This window comes from Triticum urartu, chromosome 5 (assembly GCF_003073215.2).
Source record: "Triticum urartu cultivar G1812 chromosome 5, Tu2.1, whole genome shotgun sequence".
Lineage (NCBI taxonomy): Eukaryota > Viridiplantae > Streptophyta > Magnoliopsida > Poales > Poaceae > Triticum > Triticum urartu.
This window is the reverse complement of record NC_053026.1, coordinates 539,093,286-539,120,181: the sequence shown is the minus strand read 5'-3', so window position 1 is coordinate 539,120,181 and position 26,896 is coordinate 539,093,286. Positions and strand designations below refer to the sequence as shown.

At 43.6% G+C, this 26,896-nt stretch overlaps 2 protein-coding genes across 2 annotated transcripts; one reads left to right on the top strand and one right to left on the bottom strand.

Annotated features, from left to right (window-relative positions):
* The first annotated feature begins 10,503 nt into the window (after nucleotides 1-10,503).
* Nucleotides 10,504-12,778, top strand: LOC125556642. Its single transcript, XM_048719328.1, has 5 exons — nucleotides 10,504-10,673; nucleotides 10,752-10,799; nucleotides 10,881-10,998; nucleotides 11,499-12,174; nucleotides 12,434-12,778. Exons 4-5 carry the CDS (start codon nucleotides 11,836-11,838, stop codon nucleotides 12,539-12,541), a joined length of 447 nt encoding a protein of 148 aa, XP_048575285.1. The 5' UTR covers nucleotides 10,504-10,673; nucleotides 10,752-10,799; nucleotides 10,881-10,998; nucleotides 11,499-11,835; the 3' UTR covers nucleotides 12,542-12,778.
* Nucleotides 12,779-14,330: 1,552 nt separating this feature from the next.
* LOC125510516 (DNA repair protein recA homolog 1, chloroplastic) lies at nucleotides 14,331-19,060 on the bottom strand. The gene is made up of 13 exons (XM_048675729.1): nucleotides 18,788-19,060; nucleotides 17,988-18,079; nucleotides 17,627-17,702; nucleotides 17,476-17,538; nucleotides 17,240-17,369; nucleotides 16,409-16,494; nucleotides 16,200-16,325; nucleotides 16,020-16,124; nucleotides 15,895-15,951; nucleotides 15,743-15,805; nucleotides 15,593-15,669; nucleotides 14,959-15,031; nucleotides 14,331-14,690 (listed from the first exon to the last, which is right to left on the bottom strand). The coding sequence occupies exons 1-13, from the start codon at nucleotides 18,980-18,982 to the stop codon at nucleotides 14,589-14,591; spliced, it is 1,245 nt and encodes a 414-aa protein (XP_048531686.1). The 5' UTR covers nucleotides 18,983-19,060; the 3' UTR covers nucleotides 14,331-14,588.
* Nucleotides 19,061-26,896: the final 7,836 nt, after the last annotated feature.

Below are 26,896 nucleotides of genomic sequence, written 5' to 3'. Positions count from 1 at the left end.
AATCGAGAAAATTCCTTAGTCCACTAGTTACTAAGGATAACTTTGACCGCTGTCCTGTGATCCATTCTTGGATCACTCTTGTACCCCTTGACTAACTCATGGCAAGGCACACTTCAGGTGCGGTACACACCATAGCATACTGTAGAGAGCCTATGATAAAAGCATAGGGGACGACCTTCGTCCTTCCTCTTTCTTCTGCCGTGGTCGAGCTTAACTTCATACCTTACAACTCAGGCAAGAACTCCTTCTTTGACTGATCCATCTTGAACACCTTCAAGATCATGTCAAGGTATGTGCTCATTTGAAAGTACCATTAAGCGTTTTTTATCTATCCTTATAGATCTTGATGCTTAATGTTCAAGTAGCTCAATCCAGGTTTTCCATTGAAAAACACCTTTCAAATGACCCTATATGCTTTCCAGAAATCCTACGTCATTTCTGATCCACAATATGTCAACAACATATACTTATCAGAAATTCTATAGTGATCCCACTCACTTCTTTGGAAATACAAGTTTCTCATAAACTTTGTATACACCCAAAACTTTGATCATCTTATCAAAGCATACATTCCAACTCCGAGATGCTTACTCCAGTCCTTAGAAGGATTGCTGGAGCTTTGCATACTTATTAGCATCTTTCAGGATTGACAAAACCTTCCGGTTAGTATCACATACAACCTTTCCTCAAAAAATGTCGAGGAAACAATGTTTTGACATCCTATCTGCAAGATTTCATAAATAATGCAGTAATCGCTAATACAATTCCAACAGACTCTTAGCATCGCTACGAGTGAGAAAGTCTCATCGTAGTCAAATCCTTGAATTTGTCGGAAAATATCTTAACGACAAGTCGAGCTTTCTTAATGGTGACATTTACCATCATTGTCCGTCTTCCTTTTAAAATCCATCTGTACTCAACAGCCTCACGACCATCGAGCTGTTCTGTCAAAGCCTACACTTTGTTTCCATACATGGATCCTCTCTCGGATTTTATGGCCTCGAGCCATTTATCGGAATCCGGGCCCACCATCGCTTCTCCATAGCTCGTAGGTTCATTGTTGTCTAGCAACATGACTTCCAAGACAGGATTACGTACCACTCTGAAGTAGTACGCATCCTTGTCATCCCACGAGGTTTGGTAGTGACTTGATCTGAAGTTTCATGATCACTATCATAAGCTTCCACTTCAATTGGTGTAGGTGCCACAGGAACAACTCCCTGTGCCCTGTCACACACTAGTTGAAGAGACGGTTCAATAACCTCATCAAGTATCCACCATCCTCCCTCTCAATTCTTTCGAGAGAAACTTTTTCTCGAGAAAGGACCCGATTCTAGAAACAATCCCTTATTGCTTTCGGATCTGAGACAGGAGGTATACTCAACTATTTTGGGTGTCCTATGAAGATGCATTTATCCGCTTTGGGTTCGAGCTTATCAGCCTGAAACTTTTTCACATAAGCGTCGCAGCCCCAAACTTTTAAGAAATGACAGCTTAGGTTTCTCTAAACCATAGTTCATATGGTGTCATCTCATCGGAATTACGTGGTGCCCTATTTAAAGTGAATGTGGTTGTCTTTAATGCCTAACCCATAAACTATCGTGGTAATTCGATAAGAGACATCATGATATGCATCATATCCAATAGGGTGCAGTTATGATGTTCGGACACACCATCACACTATGGTGTTCCAGGCTGTATTAGTTGTGAAACAATTTCCACAATGTCTTAATTCTGTGCCAAACTCGTAATTCATATATTCATCTCTATGATCATATCATAGATATTTTATCCTCTTGTCACGACGATCTTTCAACTTCACCCTGAAATTACTTGAACCTTTCAATAATTCAGACTCATGATTCATCAAGTAAATATACTCAACATCTACTCGAATCATCTGTGAAGTAAGAACATAACGATATCCACTACATGCCTCAGCACTCATTGGATTGCACACATCAAAATGTATTACTTCCAAAAAGTTGCTTTCTAGTTCCATTTTACTGAAAACGAGGCTTTCAGTCATCTTGCCCATGTGGTATGATTTGCATGTCTCAAGTGATTCAAAATCAAGTGAGTTCAAACGGTCCATTTGCATGGAGTTTCTTCATGCATATACACCAATAGACATGGTTCGCATGTCTCAAACTTTCAAAAAATGAGTGAGTCCAAAGATCCATCAATATGGAGCTTCTTCATGCGTTTTATACCGATATGACTTAAGTGGCAGTGCCACAAGTAGGTGGTACTATCATTACTATCCTATATCTTTTGGCATGAACATGAGTATCACTACGATCGAGATTCAATAAACCATTCATTTTAGGCGTAAGACCATTGAAGGCATTATTCAAATAAACAAAGTAACCATTATTCTCCTTAAATGAATAACCGTATCGCGGTAGACATAATCCAATCATGTCTATGCTCAACGCAAACACCAAATAACAATTATTTAGGTTTTAATACCAATCTCGATGGTAGAGAGAGCGTGCGATGCTTGATCATATCAACCTTGGAAACACTTCCAACACATATCGTCAGCTCATCTTTAGCTAGTCTCCGTTTATTCCGTAGCTTTTATTTCGAGTTACTAACACTTAGCAACCGAACCGGTATCTAATACCCTGGTGCTACTAGGAGTACTAGTAACGTACTCATTAACATAATGTATATCCAATATACTTCTATCGATGGTCTTCTCATCTACCAAGTATCTAGGGTAATTCTGCCCCAGTGGCTGTTCCCCTTATTACAGAAGCACTTAGTTTCGGGTTTGGGTTCAACCTTGGGTTTCTTCACTAGAGCAGCAGCTGAATTGCCGTTTCATGAAGCATCCCTTTTTGCCCTTGCCCTTCTTGAAACTAGTGGTTTCACCAACCATCAACAACTGATGCTCCTTTTTGATCTCTACTTTTGTGGTGTCAAACATCGCGAATATCTCAAGGATCATCATATATGTCCCTGATATATTATAGTTCATCACGAAGCTCAAGCAGCTTGGTGGTAATGACTTCGGAGAACCATCACTATTTCATCTGGAAGATCAACTCCCACTCGATTCAAGCGATTGTTGTACTCAGACAATCTGAGCACAAGTTCAACAATTGAGTTTTTCTCCCTTAGTTTGCAGGCTAAGAAAATCATCGGAGGTCTTATACCTCTTGACGTGGGCACGAGCCTGAAATCCCAATTTCAGCCCTCGAAACATCTCATATGTTTCGCGACGTTTCAAAACGTCTTCGGTGCCTCAACTCTAAACCGTTTAACTGAACTATCACGTAGTTATCAAAATGTGTATGTCAGATGTTCGCAACATCCACAGACAACGTTCGAGGTTCAGCACACTGAGCGGTGCATTAAGGACATAAGCCTTCTATGAAGCAATGAGGACAATCCTCAGTTTACGGACCTAGTCCGCATAATTGCTACTATCAACTTTCAACTAAATTTTCTCTAGGAACATAACTAAACAGTAGAACTGAAGCGCGAGCTACGACATAATTTGTGAAGACCTTTTGACTATGTTCAGGATAATTAAGTTCATCTTATGAACTCCCACTCAGATAGACATCCCTCTAGTCATCTAAGTGATTACATGATCCGAGTCAACTAGGCCGTGTCCGATCATCACGTGAGACGGACTAGTCAACGTCGGTGAACATCTTCATGTTGATCGTATCTACCATACGACTCATGCTCGACCTTTCGGTCTCTTGTGTTCCGAGGCCATGTCTGTACATGCTAGGCTCGTCAAGTCAAACTAAGTGTTTTGCATGTGTTCCGAGGCCATGTCTGTACATGCTAGGCTCGTCAACACCCGTTGTATTCGAACGTAAGAATCTATCACACCCGATCATCACGTGGTGCTTCGAAACAACGAACTTTCGTAACGGTGCAAAGTTAGGGGGAACACCTTCTTGAAATTTTAGTGAGGGGTCATCTTATTTACTACCGTCGTTCTAAGCAAATAAGATGTATAAACATGATAAACATCACATGCAATCAAATAGTGTCATGATATGGCCAATATCATATTGCTCCTTTTGATCTTCATCTTTGGGGCTCCATGATCATCATCGTCACCGGCATGACACCATGATCTCCATCATCATGATCTCCATCATCGTGTCTCCATGAAGTTGCCTCGCCAACTATTACTTTTACTACTACAGCTAACGGTTAGCAATAAAGTAAAGTAATTACATGACGTTTATGTTGACACGCAGGTCATAAATAAATTAAGACAACTCCTATGGCTCCTGCCGGTTGTCATACTCATCGACATGCAAGTCGTGATTCCTATTACAAGAACATGATCATCTCATACATCACATATATCATTCATCACATCCTTTGGCCATATCACATCACATAGCATACCCTGCAAAAACAAGTTAGACGTCCTCTAATTGTTGTTTGCATGTTTTACGTGGCTGCTAAGGGTTTCTAGCAAGAACGTTTCTTACCTACGCAAAAACCACAACTTGATATGCCAATTGCTATTTACCCTTCATAAGGACCCTTTTCATCGAATCCGATCCGACTAAAGTGGGAGAGACAGACACCCGCTAGCCACCTTATGCAACTAGTGCATGTCAGTCGGTGGAACCAGTCTCACGTAAGAGTACGTGTAAGGTCGGTCCGGGCCGCTTCATCCTACAATGCTGCCGAATCAAGATTGGACTAGTAACGGTAAGCATATTGAACAAAATCAACGCCCACAACTACTTTGTGTTCTACTCGTGCATAGAAACTACGCATAGACCTAGCTCATGATGCCACTGTTCGGGGAACGTAGCAATAATTCAAAATTTTCCTACGTGTCACCAAGATCAATCTATGGAGTCATCTAGCAACGAGGGAGGAGTGGATCTACATACCCTTGTAGATCGCGCGCGGAAGCGTTCAAGAGAACGGGGTTGATGGAGTCGTACTCGTCGTGATCCAAATCACCGATGATCCTAGCGCCGAACGGACGGCACCTCCGCGTTCAACACACGTACGGAGCAGCGACGTCTCCTCCTTCTTGATCCAGCAAGGGAAAGGAGAGGTTGATGGAGATCCAGCAGCACGACGGCGTGGTGGTGGAAGTAGCGGGATTCCAACAGGGCTTCGCCAAGCGCTGCGGGAGGAGGGAGATGTGTCATGGGAGGGAGAGGGAGGCGCCAGGGCTTAGGTTTTGCTGCCCTCCCTTCCCCCACTATATATAGGGCCAAGGGAGAGGGGGGGCGCAGCCTTGGCCCTTCCTCCAAGGAAGGGTGCGGCCAAGGGAGGAGTCCATCCTCCCCAAGGCACCTAGGAGGTGCCTTCCCCCTTTAGGACTCTTCCTTTCCCTTATCTCTTGGCGCATGGGCCTCTTGGGGCTGGTGCCCTTGGCCCATATAGGCCAAGGCGCACACCCCTACAGCCCACGTGGCCCCCCCGGGGCAGGTGGACCCCCGACCCCTTTCGGCACTCCCGGTACAATACCGATAATGCGCGAAACTTTTCCGGCGACCAAAACAAGACTTCCCATATATAAATCTTTACCTCCGGACCATTCCGGAACTCCTCGTGACGTCCGGGATCTCATCCGGGACTCCGAACAACTTTCGGGTTACCGCATACTAATATCTCTATAACCCTAGCGTCACCGAACCTTAAGTGTGTAGACCCTACGGGTTCGGGAGACATGCAGACATGACCGAGATGACTCTCCGTCAATAACCAACAGCGGGATCTGGATACCCATGTTGGCTCCCACATGTTCCACGATGATCTCATCGGATGAACCACGATGTCAAGGACTTAATCAATATTCCGTATACAATTCCCTTTGTCTATCGGTACAATACTTGCCCGAGATTCGATCGTCGGTATCCCGATACCTTGTTCAATCTCGTTACCAGCAAGTCTCTTTACTCGTTCTGTAACACATCATCCCGTGATCAACTCCTTGATCACATTGTTCACATTATGATGATGTCCTACCGAGTGGGCCCAGAGATACCTCTCCGTCACACGGAGTGACAAATCCCAGTCTCGATTCGTGCCAACCCAACAGACACTTTCGGGGATACCCGTAGTGCACCTTTATAGTCACCCAGTTATGTTGTGACGTTTGGCACACCCAAAGCACTCCTACGGTATCCGGGAGTTGCACAATCTCATGGTCTAAGGAAATGATACTTGACATTAGAAAAGCTTTAGCATACGAACTACATGATCTTTTGCTAGGCTTAGGATTGGGTCTTGTCCATCACATCATTCTCCTAATGATGTGATCCCGTTATCAACGACATCCAATGTCCATGGTCAGGAAACCGTAACCATCTATTGATCAACGAGCTAGTCAACTAGAGGCTTACTAGGGACATGGTGTTGTCTATGTATCCACACATGTATCTGAGTTTCCTATCAATACAATTCTAGCATGGATAATAAACGATTATCATGAATAAGGAAATATAATAATAACTAATTTATTATTGCCTCTAGGGCATATTTCCAACACCAGCCACCTTATGCAACTAGTGCATGTCAATCGGTGGAACCAGTCTCACGTAAGCGTGCGTGTAAGGTCGGTCCGGGCCGCTTCATCCCACGATGCCGCCGAATCAAGATAAGACTAGTAACGGCAAGCAAATTAACAATATCCACGCCCACAACTGCTTTGTGTTCTACTCATGCATAGAAACTACGCATAGACCTAGCTCATGATGCCACTGTTAGGGAACGTAGCAGAATTTTAAAATTTTCTACGCATCACCAAGATCAATCTATGGAGTCATCTAGCAACGAGGGAGAGGGGAGTGCATCTACATACCCTTGTAGATCGCGTGCGGAAGCGTTCAAGAGAACGGGGTTGATTGAGTCGTACTCGTCGTGATCCAAATCACCGATAACCTAGCGCCGAACGAACGACACCTCCGTGTTCAACACACGTACGGCTGGGAAGACGTCTCCTCCAACTTGATCCAGCAAGGGGGAAGGAGAGGTTGATGAAGATCCAGCAGCACGACGGCGTGGGGGTGGAAGCAACGGTGATCTCGGCAAGGCTTCGCCAAGCTCAGGGAGAGGGAGGAGTGTCACGGGAGGGAGAGGGAGGCGCCAGGGGCTAGGGTGCGGCTACCCTCCCTCCCCCCACTATTTATAGGACCCCTAGGGGGGCGCCGGCCCTAGGAGATTGAATCTCCAAGGGGAGGCAGCGACCAAGGGGGGTGGAGTGCCCCCCAAGCCAAGTGGGGTGCCCCCACCCCTAGGGTTTCCAACCCTAGGCGCAGGGGAGGCCCATGGGGGGTGCACGAGCCCATCTGGGGCTGGTTCCCCTCCCACTTCAGCCCATGGGGCCCTCCGGGATAGGTGGCCCCACCCGGTGGACCCCCGGGACCCTTCCGGTGGTCCCGGTACAATACCGATTACCCTGAAAACCTTCCCGATGACCGAAACTTGACTTCCTATATATAAATCTTCACCTCCGGACCAATCCGGAGCTCCTCGTGACGTCCGAGATCTCATCCGGGACTCCGAACAACTTTCAGGTTACCGTATACTAATATCTCAACAACCCTAGAGCCACCGAACCTTAAGTGTGTAGACCCTACGGGTTCGGAAGATGCGCAGACATGACCGAGATGACTCTCCGATCAATAACCAACAGCGGGATCTGGATACCCATGTTGTCTCCCACATGCTCCTCGATGATCTCATCGGATGAACCACGATGTCTAGGATTCGATCAATCCCGTATACAATTCCCTTTGTCAATCGGTACATTACTTGCCCGAGACTCGATCGTCGGTATCCCAATACCTCGTTCAATCTCGTTACCGGCAAGTCACTTTACTCGTACCGTAATGCATGATCCCGTGATCAACCACTTGGTCACATTGAGCTCATTATGATGATGCATTACCGAGTGGGCCCAGAGATACCTCTCCGTTATACGGAGTGACAAATTCCAGTCTCGATTCGTGCCAACCCAACAGACACTTTTGGAGATACCTGTAGTGTACCTTTATAGTCACCCAGTTACGTTGTGACGTTTGGCACACCCAAAGCACTCCTACGGTATCCGGGAGTTGCACAATCTCATGGTCTAAGGAAATGATACTTGACATTCAGAAAAGCTATAACAAACGAACTACACGATCTTCGATCTTTGAGCTATGCTTAGGATTGGGTCTTGTCCATCACATCATTCTCCTAATGATGTGATCCCGTTATCAATGACATCCAATGTCCATAGTCAGGAAACCATGACTATCTTTCAATCAACGAGCTAGTCAAGTAGAGGCTCACTAGGGACGTGTTGTGGTCTATGTATTCACACATGCATTACGATTTCCGGATAACACAATTATAGCATGAACAATAGACAATTATCATGAACAAAGAAATATAATAATAAGCATTTTATTATTGCCTCTAGGGCATATTTCCAACACTTCTTTGGTATGCCAGGAACTCACAATGACGTCAACGTGCTGCAGTGCTCTCCTGTCTTTGCCAAGCTTGTTGAAGGTCATTCTCCTCCGGTGAACTTTGAGATCAATGGGCGGCACTACAACAAGGGGTACTATTTAGCTGATGGCATCTATCTGAGATGGTCTACATTTGTGAAGACGATCTCAAACCCTGTGCCAGGAGGCAAGAACGCCTGGTTTGCGAAGGTTCAGGAGGCTTGCAGGAAGGATGTCGAGCGGGCATTTGGTGTGCTCCAATCTCGATTTGCTGTTATCCGGTACCCCGCTCAGACCTGGTCGAAAGATCAAATGTGGGAGATTATGACTTGCTGTGTCATCTTGCACAACATGATCATCGAGAGCGAGCAAGAAGACCCAGTGTTTGAGACTGAACCATACTACAGGCAGGGTCCTCTAGCCGAAGTTGATCACCAGCTACCGACAACCTGGACTGCCTATCTCAGTATGCGTCAGGAGATCCGAGACCCACAGGTGCATCATCAACTACAGCAAGATCTGATAGAGCATCTATGGAGGCTCAAGGACGACGCCGGGCGCGACGTGTGATAAAATATGAGTTTTTATTTGTTGAACTATATAATTTGTATTGAACTATTTGTTGTTGTACTATTTTGTTGAAGTATTTGATATTTCTGTGATGAAATATGTGATAAAAAAATTTATGTGCATAATTGAACGCCGAACAACGGCGAACCACGTCGAATATGGGCCCTTTATTCGCCGAAATGGGGCTGAAAAGTGGACCAATATCGGCATCTGGGGGCGACGACTGGGTGCGAAACCGCCCCCAGCGCCGATTGTATTGCCGGCTCGCCCCCGGAGGGCGGTTTTTATGCGTCCTGGGGGGGCGAACGGCTGGAGATGCTCTTAGCCCCTTTCATGTCCACATGAACACGCACATGATTGTGAATGTTGGCTCCCTCGACACGGATGGCATTGGTGGGGGCCGGGAAGGCAAGAAACTCGGGACCGGTCGCGCGGTCTGGAGGGGAAGAGGAGTGGTGACCACCGCCAAGGGTGGGGAGGTCAGGGGTGTAGTTTACGATTTTGAAGTGGCAAAAATTTCGCTCACCCTCGAAATGGTCGAAATTTCGGAAATTTCGAAAATTTCGAAAACTGTTTCGTACAAACCAACGAAATTTTTGTTTGAATTCAAATAATTTTAATTTTAAAAAGATAGATAAAAGGGCACGTAGCGCAAAATTAACACAATTAGATAACTAGTGTGATGATTTATCCATAGCCTAACATGCTGTTGGTTGTGATTCGAATCTCAGTTAGGACATTTTTTTGCCACAAATGTCTATTTGGTGCAAAAATAATCAAAATGTTGGTAAACATGATTCGAACCATGATCGGTAGACAGTGTTCCTACCGCTGCACTACTATAACCTGTGTTAATTTGTACTGATCCATGATCATTTTTACATAGAAATTCAAACCCATCGAAATTTCTTCAACGAAAGGCAAAAAATTCGCCCATCCTCGAAATTGTCGAAATTTTGGAAATTTCAAGAAATTTTGATGAAATTTGAAACCATGGCCAGGGGAAGAGAGGTGGGAAGAGGGGCAGAGGCCATGAGGAAGGAGGGAGCGGATAAAAAAACAGATACCATGATAGGGAATCAGTACGAGTAGAGATGCATCATGCTTGTATTCCTTTTCTTGAGAATTAAGTAGAGAGTACATCAGGGAGAGAGAAGAGGACTCACGCACACAACAAGCTAAGCACCAATCCTATCTCTACTGAGGGGGTGTTTGGTTCAGAAGTACTAGGACTTTTTCTAGTCCCAGGGACTAATCAAAAAAGACTCTCCAGTAGAGTCTTTTTTTAGTCCGTGTAGAAAAAGTCCTTCCCGTTTGGTTCCTAGGGATTTTTTAGGGACTTTTTCTAGTCTCTGCGACTAAAAAGTCCCTAAACCAAACACCCCCTGAGTGTGACGGTGACTGTAGTGCATGGCGCATGCATAGGAGATAAGGCCGTGACCGGTTCATCTCCTTGAGAATAGCTCAAGCCAGTATACTCAACAACTTGAACCCACATCAAGCGATGCATTCCCCAATCCCCATCGCGCCGGAAACCCAGCCAGTGGCGGCGACTCTGCTTCTCACCCACCCAAATCGCTGCAACTTCTCCCTCCCGCGACACAGGAGCTGGCGGCCATGAATCCCAAGGAGCTCTTCGGGCTTTTCGTCGGAAAGGTTCGATGGAGGCGTGGCCTCCGATTCCTCCTCCGTCGTCATGCAAGGGACTGATTTTCTACCGCTGATGTGATGCAGGAGCGTGGGGAGGCCATTCAGGATCTGGAGATCTCCCTGCGGGCCAAGGTTTGGCTCCCGTTTTCACTTTGTTGCTGCCACTATAACTGGACTGGTGCTGGACTGGTGGTTTCTTGCTTCCCTTTGCAGGGATCGCTCACACAGGCGGAGGACGCCACGCTGCGGAAATTCAGCACCGCCGCCGACGTGGCCTACGCTGCGAGCTCTACGTTCTTCACTCTTCCTCTCTGTTTTTCCATAAATAAAGGTGCCTCGACCTCCATTCCATCTATAATCATTAGATGTGAATTGCCCTTCAACCTGGTACGCGATGATAGATACAGTTATTTGTGAGCTACAACTCTAAATGAAATCCTATTCTAGACGAAGAAACTTTTTATTCGACCCAGTGGTCCAAGTTATATGTTCCAGCAAAGATTAGGGGATCTGTCAAATTAGATAAAGAATGTAAAAAAATCACTACTACTCCCTTTGTCCCATAATGTAAGTCGTTTTTTGACACTAGTGATTATGGGACGGAGGGAGTAGTTGTTATTTGCCAGGTTGGTAAGTTATTCAGAAGTGCACCTATTATTCAGCTTTTTTTCTGAGGGGTACCTATTATTCAGATTGGAAATGTAAGACGCATTTACTAGTAACCCATTTGGAATATGGGTATTCATAATGACGAGTATCAATGTTGGAAACCTGCAAAGCTAATCATTGTTGAATTTGTTGCTACATGCTTACTTATACTCTTTTATGCAGCACATAAATTGCTTGCTATTCCACCTCCGCATAGATTACTGACGTTGGCATACTCTGCTGGTAAATCTCATGCCTTCTTAACCTGTTTCTATCTTGCTGAAATCTCTAAACATGAAGATAATATTTTAATTTAATTTGGAATCGTACGGATTCAGGGCATGCATGAAGTTTTGGACAGAAACTTTAGAAACGCCATCCCTAGTCTTTCTCACTATAAGTGCTAATTCTATGAACCAATGTACCAGGCGGTGCTTGCGTGCTCGGGAAGTTGACATATTATCAGTGCCATTATGGATTTGCTTTAAATATTTTGAACGATGGTGAAGAACGCATAAAGATGGAGCTAGCTAACATGTGTGGATCATTAACTAATGATGCTTTATTTATTTTCATTGTCAGTCAAATATATTTTATATTAATGATTTGTTTCATTTACAGAATACTTACTAAGCATAGCAACGAAAAATCACTGGTTAAAGCTGTTAAAAGGCACTTCATAGCTGAGCATCTGTTCAGTGATCAGCATCAAGATGGTCCACTTTTCAGCTGGCGCCAACGCCATTCATATGTGGATAGCAGTTTTGTGGAAAGGGAGAAGGAGACTGAAGCAAATAACTCTGCCGTGGCCAGATCAATTTCTGGACAGACAATTGTAGACACTGTGAGTTACAACCAAGTAATTTTGCAGTTTGTTACTCCCTCCGTTCCGAATTACTTGTCTTGGATTTGTCTAGATACAGATGTATCTAGACTCATTTTAATGCTAGACATCTCCGTATCTAGACAAATCCAAGACAAGTAATTTGGAACGGAGGGAGTAGATCCAATGAATCCACGTCGTTAACTTATGAAACATAAATGTAGAACTTTCTCCTCCCCTCAATTTACCAAATAGCTAAAAAAACAATATTGACCTAATTTTATGTTTGTTGCAGATTGAAAAGGATCCATTGGCTTGTATTGGCTCTCCAGACATCAACAAGCTCTCGGTGGACAAAAGCACCATTCTGACGAGACAACAGCTGCAAGCCCACAGAAGTTAATCACCGGCATCGTCCTAGGCATGCTGAGAAAACTATGCTATAAATTCTTAAGGATCAGAAGAAGCGGCATTTTATATGGCAAATTGAACGTGATTTCTGCTCTTATATTCCATAGGTTCCCGTGTTCTTAGAGTCATTGGCAAATGGGCACTAGAAGTCTTACTTGCCTAATGTGTCTCCTTGGTTGTTGGACCTTCCTGAATTGAATATGCAAATACCACAATGTACTTGTAGACATGCTTACTGCATTCTCTTTTCTTAATGCATTCTCTTGAATTTAGTAAGTATCCTAAATTTAACATAGAGGCTTATATTCCTAGAAAACTCGAAGATGCTTGGGAACCAATAATTAAAATTTGCATAGGTCCATACTATTGTAATGTTTTATGTGATTTGGGTGCTAGTATTTCTACTATGCCTAAAATACTTTTTTGTATGCTTGATCTTGGAAATATAGAACCTAGCAATTTGACCATTAACCTTGTCGATTCATCTAGTAAGAAAGCTCTAGGAAGAAAAGATGATGCTAAGGTTGAAGTGCAACTGAATATTATTCCCACTGATTTTATTATATATACTTGATATGAAGTGTGATTTTACTTGACCTATTATTTTGGGTAGACCTTTTCTAAGAACTGCAGTGCCACGTTTTTCTCTCCTAACCTAGGCGGTTAGGATAAACTCTCCCCTCTAGACTTCAACGGCGAGCCCATGGACTCGCCTCCCCTCTGCCTGCCGCTCTGTCGATCGATGGCGGGAGGGGAATTCCGGTGCCTCCGTTGCGGTTAGTAGTTTAGGTCGGGTTTTTTTAGTCCTCGCAGGTGCGGCGCTCAGGCAGATGGCGACGCTTCTTCTTTGAGTTTGTCTTCCAGGCTCCGATCTTTCTCGAGTTCGTCCGTCTGGACGTAGTTGACGGAGCTCCGGCGTAGATTCCTGCTGTCTACTTGGGGCGTGATGTTAGGTTTTCTCGTTATATGGTGAGATTTGGTGTTAGGTGCTTCAAATCTATGCAAGGATTCAATGGTGACGACTGCAGCCCCAGGGCACTGGTCCTTAGGGGCACGTGCACGAAGACTTTCCGGCTATCATCGACAAGGTCAAGCCGGCTCCGGTAGGGGAGCGGCGCGTCGGCGGCTCGTTCTGGCGGCAGTAGTGGTCGTTTGGTGGTCTTGGAATATGGATGTAATTTTTATTATGTTTGAGATGCTATGTACTTCCGGTGAACTTTTATAATAGATTTGATCATTTTCGTGCAAAAAAAAAAACAGCAGGCCCAATTCACATGAAGGAAGGCACCTACAAATTCAAGTTGCCACAAAATCAAGCTTATGGCCACTTCCCTAAAAAGAAGTTCAAGCGTACAAGTGGGAAAAGGTCAATTTAAGTGACCTTTTATAAGCTTTCAACAACGAATAGAGGTAACGAAGCCTTGATTTAGGCTTTAAACAAAAGCACTTGTAATATAGTTTATCTTTGTGCAGTTTACTTTTAGTACAATAAGATGCCATGCTTAGTCTTCATTATGGTTTTAGGGGAATTTTCTGAAATTGACTAGGTATAATTTCATATCTTGTCTGTTCGGAACGGCCCGCCCAGCCTGGGCACGCCAAGCCCTGGTTGCTCCCCTGCGTGTCATTCTTTTTGCATTGTGTTCTATTTAGCACCCTATTACTGTCCTGATTTTTTATATCTACGTCTGGTAATAGTTTTCTGCGTGAGCAATTATTTCAGTTTCTAGTGCTTCAAGCTTATTGCTTTGGTTGAATTTTCATACGAGATAAATTGTCTATCCCATGATTAATCTGTCAAGCTCTTTTTAGTACTGGTGGATGGTGGTACATTGTTGCTGTTGTTACAGCAAACAACCAACATGTCAAAATCCTAAGAACACAGGGTGTACCACTGGAACGTTCGCTTAGGTTTGGCGAAGAAGGGCCACATTTAGCTGCTAGAATTCTGCTGCTAGACGCTATGGGGTCAAAATGCCTGGAATTGCGCTGCTAGACGGACAGGTTAGCGGTTCATCTTCGGGGCTTGATGTTCGTCGTCAGTCATCATATACTTCTTCCTCCTCAGGTTGCGACGATGACTGCCCGAAAGCTAGCATGGCCATATGCCTGGTTCCTTCTGGTATCATGGCTCGGACTACCTGCAAGTGTACCAAGCGCAGATGTAAGGAAAATGATGTGACACTAGATAAACGATAAGGCCAATTGTTCATTAGATAATCTTTTCTTTTTTGCATGAAGTACTTTTTTGTTTAAATGGCTAATCAGTATAGCAGGCATGTCCAAATGTCTGGGTCGCATGGTGACGGCTTCGACTTATGATGCGTATATGAATACGGTATGAAATGTTTCAGATCAGGTAGTGGTGAGGTAAATACTCGCAGTTGTTCTAGCAACAATCAATCAAACCTTTTCTATCTCATCGCAGACGGTTGGATTCTCCCGGAGATACTGCAGTGCCTTTTCTCTACCTTGACCCAGTCTGCACACAAAAAGTGGAACACATGAAAGCTGCAAATTTACAGTTTAGCAAAACAAAAATGAAATATACTCATTGTTATTTTAATTCGAATAAAGTTACATAATAACATAACTACGATTATGTCCCTATTTGGAATGTGCAAATCCAACAACAGATTTCCGAAGCAGTATATAGAAACAATTATTAAAAGATTAAAACACAAGGAAATTATGTGAGACCACCTTGGAGTTTTCTGGCTAGTTTCCTGTACGGATATATGTAACAGATGTTCATATCCTCATAATCCTCAAATTTAAGCAAATGAACATGAAGTAGATTTCAGACAGTATAGGCTACATAAAGTTACTGGAGTTCCACAAAAAGAGGAACATGAATTCAGTACATATGATGTGATATGATGGTTCTCCAGAATCAAAGGGCACATATAGCCAGCCGAAGCACATGAAGTTCACATGGTAATAGGACTGGGGAGAATGGCATGAAAGGATAGCTGCTAGAAGGTTGTGTTTTGCTAATATATTCACAAGCCGTATTGAAATTCTTCTAAAGCCACCGGCATACCTTATATCTTTGTAACTATACCATGAACCCTTCTTTGCAACAACTTCCATCAGCTCAGCACAATCAAGAATGCAACCCTGCATGAATTCTCTCTTTAGCAAAAGATCCAGTGAGATCCAATGAGAATAGCTGAAAACTTTGTACACCAACCAATTTACTAACACCCTCCCCAAACATGATCTCGAATTCAGCTTGCTTGTAGGGCCTGGATACCTTGCAAAGAACAAAAGAAAAGACACTCATGCCAATGTACAAGTGTGGAGCAAAATACAAAACAAGAACTAAACATCTTCACGACATACTTTACTCTTCTGCACTCTGACACGGACCTTGACACCAATATCTTCATCTCCCTTGGCCTTGGCAAAATAAGATGAATTTTCTCAAGTCATGTCTTACGGAAGGTGAAATATTTTGTTTATCTTACAGATTTTATCTTCCCAATGTGTCGTATCTCTAGGCGAACTGATGCGAAGAACTTCAAAGCTATCCCTCCACTAGTGACTTCAGGGTTCCCATAGAATACCCCAATCTAGAAAAAACGAAATTTATCACATGACGGAATAAGATGGAAATGAACAGTCAGCTGAAAGCTAATGTAGAACACCTTGTATCTTATTTGATTCAAGAACATTAGAGTACAACCAGCCTTTGAGGCATTGCCTGACATCTTTCTCAATGCTTGACTCATCAGACGAGCTTGTAAACCCATCTGCTGCATCCCTATCTCACCCTAGCAAATAACTGAATCATATTTTTCATGCATCATATTGAATACAAATCTATACTAAAAACAAAAAGGAAAGAGAATCATACTTCAATTTCTGCACGTGGAGTGAGAGCTGATACTGAATCAATACAGATGAGATCTATTGCTCCAGATCTGCACATGCGGTCCGCAACTGGTAGAGAAACAGACATATTAGTCAAATCACGAAAACAGAAGTCTCGCAACCTCTAGGCTGTGTTTGGCATCACGTGTGGTTTCTGATAATCCTGTTTGCACACCATAACTAAAACTAACTATACCTTCAACCGTAGCAGGTGCTTGAAATAGTATATGTACCAAAATAAAAATAGATATGTATGCACACATTAAAGTTACAGTCCCAGAATTTCTGGTCATCAAATCAAAATACATCTATGAATAGAACTCCCTCCATTCCTAAATATAAGACCTTCTAGAGATTCCAATATGGACTACATACAGAGCAAAATGAGTGGATCTACATTCTAAAATACGTCCATATACATCCATATGTAGTCTATATTGAAATCTCTAAAAGGGCTTATATTTCAAAACGGATGGAGTAGTTAACTTCAGAAGGGCTAAATCATTCTTTTGGAAAAAGATGCTAAAAATATATTAGATGCCACAAATGCCAGGAAAATTATAAAGTTGAAGTGTCATTAATTATTGTTACATGCCAATCAGATGGTAAAAGATAAAATGTCATGCAAAATTCCTCTACTGCAAGAGAAACTTTGTGTGCGGAAAATACAAAATAGTCACTAGTATGTGAAAGATCCAAGTTAGTCACTTCTCACTATGTAACCCTGTTTACAGGTACAACAATATTATAACAGATGCAAGTAAGATTATTCAAACAAAAGGTACTGAGACCTCATAAGTAGAGAATGTATTACTTTCTAGTGCCATCTCTCCATTGTCAGGCTGGCAGACAATCAGATTTTCAATATCTACCCCAAGTGCTTTTGAATAAGCTGGATCAAAAGCATGCTCTGCATCAACAAGCATGGCATTTCCTCCTAGCTTCTGCATATAGGATGTTGGATGTTTTAAGTATCATTAAGTTCTACAGGAATCATGAAATATACAATGACGTCATACTCTAATACTCTAATACAGGAAGAAAGAAAACCTGTATTTCAGCAATGGCATGCAGAGCTAGAGTGGTCTTTCCACTGCTTTCTGGACCATACACCTTCAATGTATTGTAAAGTTGCAAATATCAGAGCAAATGGTGATCCGAAGGTGCCACGATGAAAGAAGATTAAACTATAGTAAGTTACCTCTACTACTCTTCCTTTTGGAAGGCCACCGCCCAAAGCAAAATCTAGTGTTAAGCAACCACTCGGGAAAGTCTCACTGGATAGACAAGGTAACAGTAAGTATGAATAGCATGCATGGAACTTATAAGGCCTTGTACAATGGGAAGTGGTTAGAGAGGTGCTTAGAAAAATAAACCGAGTTTTTCTGAAGCACCGGTGCCTATTTCTATAGGAGAGACGCTTAGTTAAGCGTCTACCCTGTACAAATAAGCACCGGTGCTTAAGGAAAATCTGGTTTATTTTTCTAAGCACCTCCCCTAAGCACCTCCCATTGTACAAGGCCTAAGGGGATTTCGATACATTTAAGCAATTAAGAACATACACAAAAGCACCACCAGCACTGCCTAATCTTGTAACGCTTCCTTTTCCAAAAGAATTGTTTATGTCAGTCATTGCTGCATCAAGAGCTTTTTGCTGTAGATGGAATTGTAAAGAGTATGTCATTTGTCTTAATAAGAAGCAATAATTAACTACAGTATTTATCTGCTATCAACTTGGGAAAAAATAGCATAGCTATTTCACAAAGAATGTCACAGCCTTGTACGGAAAAAATTGACATGCCTATATAATGTCGAGACAGGATGCCTCTCTTAGGGCAACATCTATACTGAGAATAATACATCTGAAGTTCAGTATAGAACTAAAGCATCGTTTACAGTTTTGTCCCCAGTAAATTGCGCAGCAGAGGGTTGTCTTTTCAAGTTCATTGTCATTATTCTTGTCCAAGTCAAACTTAGCATAACCACAGCAGCCAATAAGAGAGACCAGTAAGAATGTAAGATGGCAAGCGAATGCTAAACTATAAGACAGTAGTTTCCTGAAGTATCGGAAGTACACTCCGGTCACTGCAATGCCACTATGCACCCTAGGTATTCGACACAATGCACAGCCCAAGAAAAGCAATATAAGCAGCAGCAGCGACAACCTATGTCGTAGAAAAGGCTGCAATTGTTCTTACTTCAAAGTTCCACCTCACCGCGGCGCCACACTCCCGGTTCTCATCGCCAGGGGAACGCACCGCGCCTTACCCGGACCGTGCATCACTTGTTCGGCCGAATGGCCAGAGGAAACGAAAAATGGGAAGGGAAAGAACAAGAAACAAGGAACGGGGAAGCTTCTTACGCGGTCTATCAGTCGAGGGTCGTCCTCGCCGGAGAGCGCGCCGTTCCCGACGCTGGCAACGAACTCACAGCGCAGACGGCGGTTGCCGCGTCCGGAGGCGCTGCTCGCTGAGGCGCACGGCGCGGGGACCCTCCTGCGGGGACGGGGCAGGATGGCCGGGGTGAAACGTGCGGCGGCGGCGGCGGCTGTGGCCATTGGTTGCGTGGCGGCTGAGGTCCACGGCGCCGAGTGCTCGATTTGTCGGGGTGGAGTGAAGGGGGAGAAGTCCTTCAAGAAGCTCGGACAGGGAGGGTTTAGAGCGGCGGATCCATCGCGTATTCGCGTCTAGATTCGTGCAGCGACAGTGGGTTTAGGCCTTTTGGCTGATGATAAGAATAGGAAAGCTATAGAAATGAAATGGAATGTATCTTAATTTTATGACATGAACATGAAAATGAAATGACATGCATCTTAAGAGCAACTCCAACAGGCCGATCCGAACGGACGGTGTTTGGGTCGGCCAGACGGACACGGATGCCCGCTTCGGCATTTGGGTCGGCGTCTGCGTCCAACGCTGGCCGATACCCATTTTGACGGCGCCAAAAAAAATGAACACATGCATATTAAAAAAAGAGAAACAGCAGCGTCCGCCGGCGCCGCATCTCCTCCGCGTGAGCACGAGCCGTCTGCGGCGCCACCGGCACTGGGATCCTATCTGGATCCAGATGCCAGTCGTGCGGCAGCGTCACGTCCGGATACGGCAGAGGCTGGTGGTTCTGCCAGTGCCACTCCGCCTGGTGCACTGGCACGCTCACGCGCTGCCTCTGCCGGCGAGGCGCCGGCGGAGGTGGGAGGAACTCGGAGGGGAAAGGGATGGCGGGGGACTTGCCCTTGGCCTTGCTGCTGGCGCCGGAGAAGAGGCCCATCTCGCTGTGGTTGTGGTGGTTAGGGTTTGCCGGCGACGAGGGAGCAAAGGTGTGCAGATGTGGACGGCGAGTATGGATGAGGACGGCCCCGCTGCACGGTCGGCTTAAAAAAGAACGAGCGTCGTCGCTGACGCATGGGCCCGTCGTCATAAATTAAGCTGACCGCGTGGGCAGCGGGTAGTTGGACGGCTGCCATGTGAGGACGTGGCGGATAGCGAAAAGGCGCGCGAAGCGTCCGTTCGGCGTCCGCGCCGGCGCATTTGGGGCGCAAATTTGGGCCGCAGATGTGTCGGCGCGGACGCGACACAGACATGATTTAGGTTTGGATCAACGCGTTGGGCCGCCACTTTTGTCCGTGCCAATCCAAACGAACGCAGGCGGACAAAATAGGTCGACCCTTTGAAGTTGCTCTAAGTGGTTCATATGGTAGATTTTCTTTTCAGTTGAGTCCAAGATAATGTTCCTTTTTCCCCTTTGAAATATGAAAGATAGTCAATTCTGTATGGAAATGGGATTCTATTCCTATAGACCAACTAAAGGAAATTTCCTACAGAAATCCTATTATATACTCTTTCCGTTTTTAAATATTTATTCTTTTAGAAATTTCAAATGGACTATCACATACGGATGTATATAGATATATTTTAGAGTGTAGATTCACTCATTTACTTCGTATATAGTCACTTGTTAAAATCTCTAGAAAGACAAATATTTAGAAACGGAGGGAGTAGAGTTCTTACAAAATTCATGTAAACTAAATGAGGCTTAGTTTTTTTTAGAAAACGTTCAATCTAGTTATCTTCAATCATAGCAGTATAAACCAAAAAAATTAAAAAAATGCATCCAGATTCTTAGTCCACCTAGCGACGACTACAAGCAATGAAGAGAGCCGAAGACGCGACGCCATCATTAACCTTCCCTCACTGGATTGGGGCAAAACTTGTTGTAGTAGACCATCGGAAAGTCATCATATTACGGCCTCATATGACCAACGCGCCAGAACAGCAACCGCCGTCGATGAAGAGTAGCGTAGATCGGAAGGATCCAACCTGAAGACACACGAATGTAGATGAACAACGAACATATCCGAGCATATCCACAAAAGATGGATCCGCCGGAGACACACCTCCATACGCGCACCGACGATGCTAGACGCATCACCAGAACAGGGAGAGGGGGGCTCCTTATTCCATCTTTAAGAAACCACCGCCGTCTCGCCTTCTTTAACAAGACACATACCCTAACAAAACTTGAAGTAGCATCTAAAAAAGTCTTGTGTTATTTATGCAAACATCTCGGTGGTGGATACACCATGCCGAAAAAAAGTCTCATGACTCTACTCCCAACGTGGTCAGTCGTCTTGGCCAGCAATCCACGCCAAAGAGCTTATGATGCTTTGGTCTCATCGACTGATTGCAGTGAAGATAGGGTCAATCAGTTAGGTGTGTGTTTTGGTTAGGGATTCTCTTGTTTCGATATTTTGTGCCCCATGTATTCTCTACCGACAGTGGGATGACGAAGAAGTGTTCGATTGTTTTCATTGCAAAAGATCCGTCTTTGGCAACACTACCTTGAGTGATCTTAATTAGGTTCTCATCGATGTGGATGGGCTCGGTTCTTTAAAATTTGAGAGGTTAGTTTGATTTGTTTTGCTCCTTTATCCTGGGCTATGTTGGAAACTAGAGATGCAAAAGGTGAAACTAAAGAAGATGATTTTTGAATAACCTTGAGTGACTAATATTTTGATAACAAATCAAGTTATTTGTTTTAATTTTAGTTTGTTCGATCTGATCTCCTTTAATATTGAATTATTAAAGTTGAATCATCTACCACAAAAACCCGTTTGAGAGTCACACTTAATAGTGTTAGTTTATGACACACTTATCTGTATGAGTTTTTATTATCGCCGGCTCTAAATGACGTGGAGAGTCTGAAGAGACAACCATCGACTATATCTTTGTAGATGCCCTAGGGGCGAGTGGTAAATGTAGATATTTTCTTAGTTCCAAGATTTCATTCTAAAAATATGTTGTAAAATAATTGAAGAAAAGACAATATTCGTAAAACATACATCTTGTAGAATTTTGGTCTTAGTTCGATTCTATCGACAATTCTGACAGCAAACTAATTTTTTTGGCTATGATTAGTGATAAATACAAGTAAACGGTACTCATGTGCTATGCTTTTAGCAGTACTATATACAAGTTGTTATGTGACACATTTTTCCTGCCCATGGTGCGTAGGTCATCAGGGAAAGATTTCCCTCCCCTCAAAGCTTCACCGGTCAGTCCGTGGATTCGCTTCCTCTCTTCCTGCCGCTCCAGCGGCTGGTGGCAGGAAGAGGAATCTTGATGCCTCAGGTCTGGCTAGTTTAGGTTATGTTTTCAGTCCCAGGGCCAGGCCCATAGTTGTACAGGCTGTGCGGCCCACACAGGGCCCATAGATTTTTGGGGGCCCCAAATTTGTATAAGGCCTATGTATATTTTCTTCCTGGGCGCGCGTCCCGGCCTTCTCCATACCCCGAACGTGATCGATTGCATCCGGAGCCTACCAACGATCGGCCCCCCTCAAAAGATTCAGGTAGCGCTAAATAGGGCTAAGATTTGTACTCTGGCCGGAGATATAATTAGTTTAGGCCCAGCCATAATTACCTTAATGTGGTGTGTACTGAAGCCCAAAAGAGCCCACGCCCATTATCCTGTATTTAGGCCACCGTGGTAGATTGCCTAGTTTCGTTTGTATGTTTGGCAAGACCTAGCGTCTATCCCTAGCCGCTCAGGTCGATCTATTCCACGCCGCCGTCGCTGTTATGCCGGTTGCCTTGTGAGTCGCCGGATATGCAACCTACACATCGCTGACATGGTTTGATGCTAGCCGGCAACTTACAATGTCTCTACCGATCCTACTCTCACAGCAGTGCGATGCCACATAGAGTATTCCAGTGCAGATCGCTGTATTGTATCGGGTGTATCCGTTCCTTGAGCGCTTGAATCTAAAGGTATGTATATTAAGTACTAGTTTGTATTATGTTGGTGGATTTCAATTCAGTAGTCTAGTGATTTTGTTTACTTGCATATAAGACAACTGGTTAATTGAACAATTAGGCGTGCCACTATTCCATTGGAGATGCTTTGATTAATTTGGCAAATCACGTGATCACTTAATCCAAATGAAATTGCTGGAGAAGACACCATGGTCTAAAGTTAATCTAATACCGAAGATTCACAAGGATCATTTTCCATGAAGTTTTATCTATTGTGTGGTCATTCTCTTTCGTCACCCCGCTCATATTTAAATTCTGGCTCCGCTCCTGCACTTGAGAGCGAAGTGTTGAAGAAGATTGATCACGTGAGTTGGATAGGTATTATTTTATTGAAGAAGATTGATCATGTTTTAGTGAGGATATCATTGAAGATTTCATTTCAAAGAATACTAAAAGAATGATGTTGTTCAAATAAATATCAGGCAACCGGGAGTTGGATAGGTATTATTTTTTACATATCCAATTGTTATGTAAGACACTATATCATATACTCCCTTCGTTCCCAAATGTAGTGCTTCCTCTATTTCCGTGCTTCAACTTTGACCATAATCAACGAGACCGACTGCGGCGGGAGCAAACATTATACCAGTGAATTCGTACTCAAAAGAAGTTTTCAACTATATAATTTTTTCTTCCGCCGCAGTCGGTCTTGTTGGTTAAATTTATGGTCAAAGTTGGACCTCGGGAAGCGCGGGCGCACTATATTTTGGAATGGGGGGAGTACATCATAACTGCTTGTTAGTTTATTTTAATGACATAGGGCTCTATTATTTAGTTTCACACAGGGCTCCGGATTTTGCCGGCCCGGCCCTGTTCAGTCCTTGTAGGGGTCGCGCTTAGGCCGATGGTGGCACTTCATCTTTGAGTTGGTCTTCAGGGGTTTGATCCTCCTCGAATTCATCCCTCGAGATGGAGTTGACGGAGCTCTACGTACATTCATGTTGTCTTCTTGAGGTGGCGAGGTTAGGATCTATCATCGTGTGTACGCGACAACGAGATATAGTGTCAGTGCTGGAGCCGGGTTTACCATAATGGGTGTACACAATTCAATATATTTCAAATTCTCCAACTATTTTTTCAATGTAGATGTATTCTATATGCTTAGTTTATGCTTTCTTACTTGAATTGATGGGTGTACATACCCTTGTGTGTCAGGCTCTTCAGATTGATTTAAGAGTTCAACAATAACGTTTATATCTTCATGACGCTGGTTCTTAGGGTCATGTGCACAAAAACTTTCTGGCGGTCATCGACAATGTTGATACGTCTCCAACGTATCTATAATTTTTTATTGTTCCACATGCTATTATATTATCAATCTTGGATGTTTTATATGCATTTATATGCTATTTTATATGATTTTTGGAACTAACCTATTAACCTAGAGCCCAGTGCCAGTTTCTGTTTTTTCCTTGTTTTTGAGTATCGCAGAAAAGGAAAACCAAACGGAGTCCAATTGACCTAAAACTTCACAGAACTTATTTTTTCACCAGAAGAAGGCCATAGAGTAAAAGAGTTGGGCCAGAAGAGTCACGGGCTGCCCACGAGGGTGGGGGGCGCGCCCACCCCCTGGGCGCGCCTCCCTACCTTGTCGACAGCCCAGAGACCCCCATGACTTGTTCTCGACGCCAAAACCTCTTATATATACTAAAACCTCCAGAACATAACCTAGATTGGGAGTTCCGCCGCCGCAAGCCTCTGTAGGCACTGAAAACCAATCTAGACCCGTTCCGGCACCCTGCCGGAGGGGGGAATCCCTCTCCGGTGGCCATCTTCATCATCCCGGTGCTCTCCATGACGAGGAGGGAGTAGTTCGCCCTTGGGGCTGAGGGTATGTACCAGTAGCTATGTGTTTGATCTCTCTTTCTCTCGTGTTCTTGATTCGGCACGATCTTGATGTATGGCAAACTTTGCTATTATAGTTGGATCTTATGATGTTTCTCCCCCTCTACTCTCTTGTGATGGATTGAGTTTTCCCTTTAAAATTATCTTTTCAGATTGAGTTTTTAAGAATTTGAGAACACATGATGTATGTCTTGCATGTGCTTATCTGTGGTGACAATGGGATATCACGTGATCCACTTCATGTATATTTTGGTGATCAACTTGCGAGTTCCGTGACCTTGTGAACTTATGCATAGGGGTTGGCACACGTTTTCATCTTGACTCTCCGGTAGAAACTTTGGGGCACTCTTTGAAGTTCTTTGTGTTGGTTGAATAGATGAATCTGAGATTGTGTGATGCATATCGTATAATCATACCCATGGATACTTGAGGTGACATTGGAGTATCTAGGTGACATTAGGGTTTTGGTTGATTTGTGTCTTAAGATGTTATTCTAGTACGAACTCTTGAATAGATCGATCAGAAAAAATAACTTTGAGGTGGTTTCGTACCCTACCATAATCTCTTCATTTGTTCTCCGCTATTAGTGACTTTGGAGTGACTCTTTGTTGCATGTTGAGAGATAGTTATATGATCCAATTATGTTATTATTGTTGAGAGGACTTGCACTAGTGAAAGTATGAACCATAGGCCTTGTTTCAACACATTGCAATACCGTTTGTGCTCACTTTTATCATTAGTTACCTTGCTATTTTTATATTTTTAGATTACAAAAACCTTTATCTATTATCCATATTGCACTTGTATCACCATCTCTTCGCCGAACTAGTGCACCTATATAATTTATCATTGTATTGGGTGTGTTGGGGACACAAGAGACTCTTTGTTATTTGGTTGCAGGGTTGTTTGAGAGAGACCATCTTCATCCTACGCCTCCCACGGATTGATAAACCTTAGGTCATCCACTTGAGGAAAATTTGCTACTGTCCTACAAACCTCTGCACTTGGAGGCCCGGCAACATCTACAAGAAGAAGGTTGTGTAGTAGACATCAAGCTCTTTTCTGGCGCCGTTGCCGGGGAGGTTAGCGCTTGGAGGTATATCTTTAGATCTTGCAATCGAATCTTTTAGTTTCTTGTTTTATCACTAGTTTAGTTTATATTAAAAAAACTACAAAAAATGGAATTAAGGTTACCTCATATGCTTCATCTTTTTAATGTCTTCCATGAAAATAAGGATTCCGATAATTGTGCCAAATTGTTAGAAGAAGAATGCATTAGAATGTTTGGCACTAAATCTTTGTATGATGAGCATGATTGCAATGGTGTTAGTATGAATTCCTTGAATATCTATGATGCTAATGATATGCAAAGGCACAAGCTTGGGGATGCTATGTTTGATGAAGATGATATTTTTTGCCCCCCAAGTTTTGATGAGCAAATTTATTTTGATGATAGCATGCCTCCTATTTATGATGATTATATTGATGAAAGTGGGTTTGGAAGAGTGTCAACTTTAGGAAGTAATGATCCCACTATTTTGGAGGATGTTGAATCTTATTGTGATAATTATGAAAGTGTGTTTGGAGAGGTCATGACTTTAGTTAATGTTAATCCCACTATTTTGGAAGAGTGTCAACTTTGCATACTTGTAGATCATGAAAAGAATGCTTTATGTAATAGTTATATTGTTGAATTTGCTTATGATGCTACTGAAAATTATTATGAGGGAGGAACATATGTTTGTAGGAATTGCAATAATATTAATACGTCTCCAACGTATCTATAATTTTTTATTGTTCCATGCTATTATATTATCTGTTTTGGATGATAACGGGCTTTATTTTACACTTTTATATTATTTTTGGGACTAACCTATTAACCGGAGGCCCGGCCCAAATTGTTGTTTTTTTGCCTATTTCAATGTTTTGTAGAAAAGGAATATCAAACGGAGTCCAAACGGAATGAAACCTCTGGGAACGTGATTTTTGGAACAAACATGATCCAGAGGACTTGGAGTGGACGTCAAGCAATCAACAAGGCGGCCACGAGGCAGGGGCGCGCCCTCCCCCTCGTGGGCCCCCCTCGTTGCTCCACCGACCTACTTCTTCCTCCTATCCTATTTCCACCGTCGCAACCTTCTGTACCCAAGAGATCCCATCTTGGGGCCTTTTCCGGAGCTCCGCCGGAGGGGGCATTGATCACGGAGGGCCTCTATATCAACTCCATGGCCCCTCTGATGATGTGTGAGTAGTTTACCTCAGACCTTCGGGGTCCATAGCCTTCTTCTCTCTCTTTGGATCTCAATACAAAGTTCT

What these genes read in the sequence shown, in the direction of transcription:
- LOC125556642 (XM_048719328.1), top strand. Translation starts at nt 11,836, where the DNA reads ATGGAGCTAGCTAACATGTGTGGATCATTAACTAATGATGCTTTATTT. An exon ending in ACACTGTGAGTTACAACCAA is followed by an intron (nt 12,175 to 12,433) that starts GTAATTTTGCAG and finishes TGTTTGTTGCAG; the next exon opens with ATTGAAAAGGATCCATTGGC.
- LOC125510516 (XM_048675729.1), bottom strand. Translation starts at nt 18,982, where the DNA reads ATGGCCACAGCCGCCGCCGCCGCCGCACGTTTCACCCCGGCCATCCTG. An exon ending in ATGCCATTGCTGAAATACAG is followed by an intron (nt 17,370 to 17,475) that starts GTTTTCTTTCTT and finishes TCCTATATGCAG; the next exon opens with AAGCTAGGAGGAAATGCCAT. An exon ending in TCTGCGATGAGATAGAAAAG is followed by an intron (nt 14,691 to 14,958) that starts GTTTGATTGATT and finishes GTACACTTGCAG; the next exon opens with GTAGTCCGAGCCATGATACC.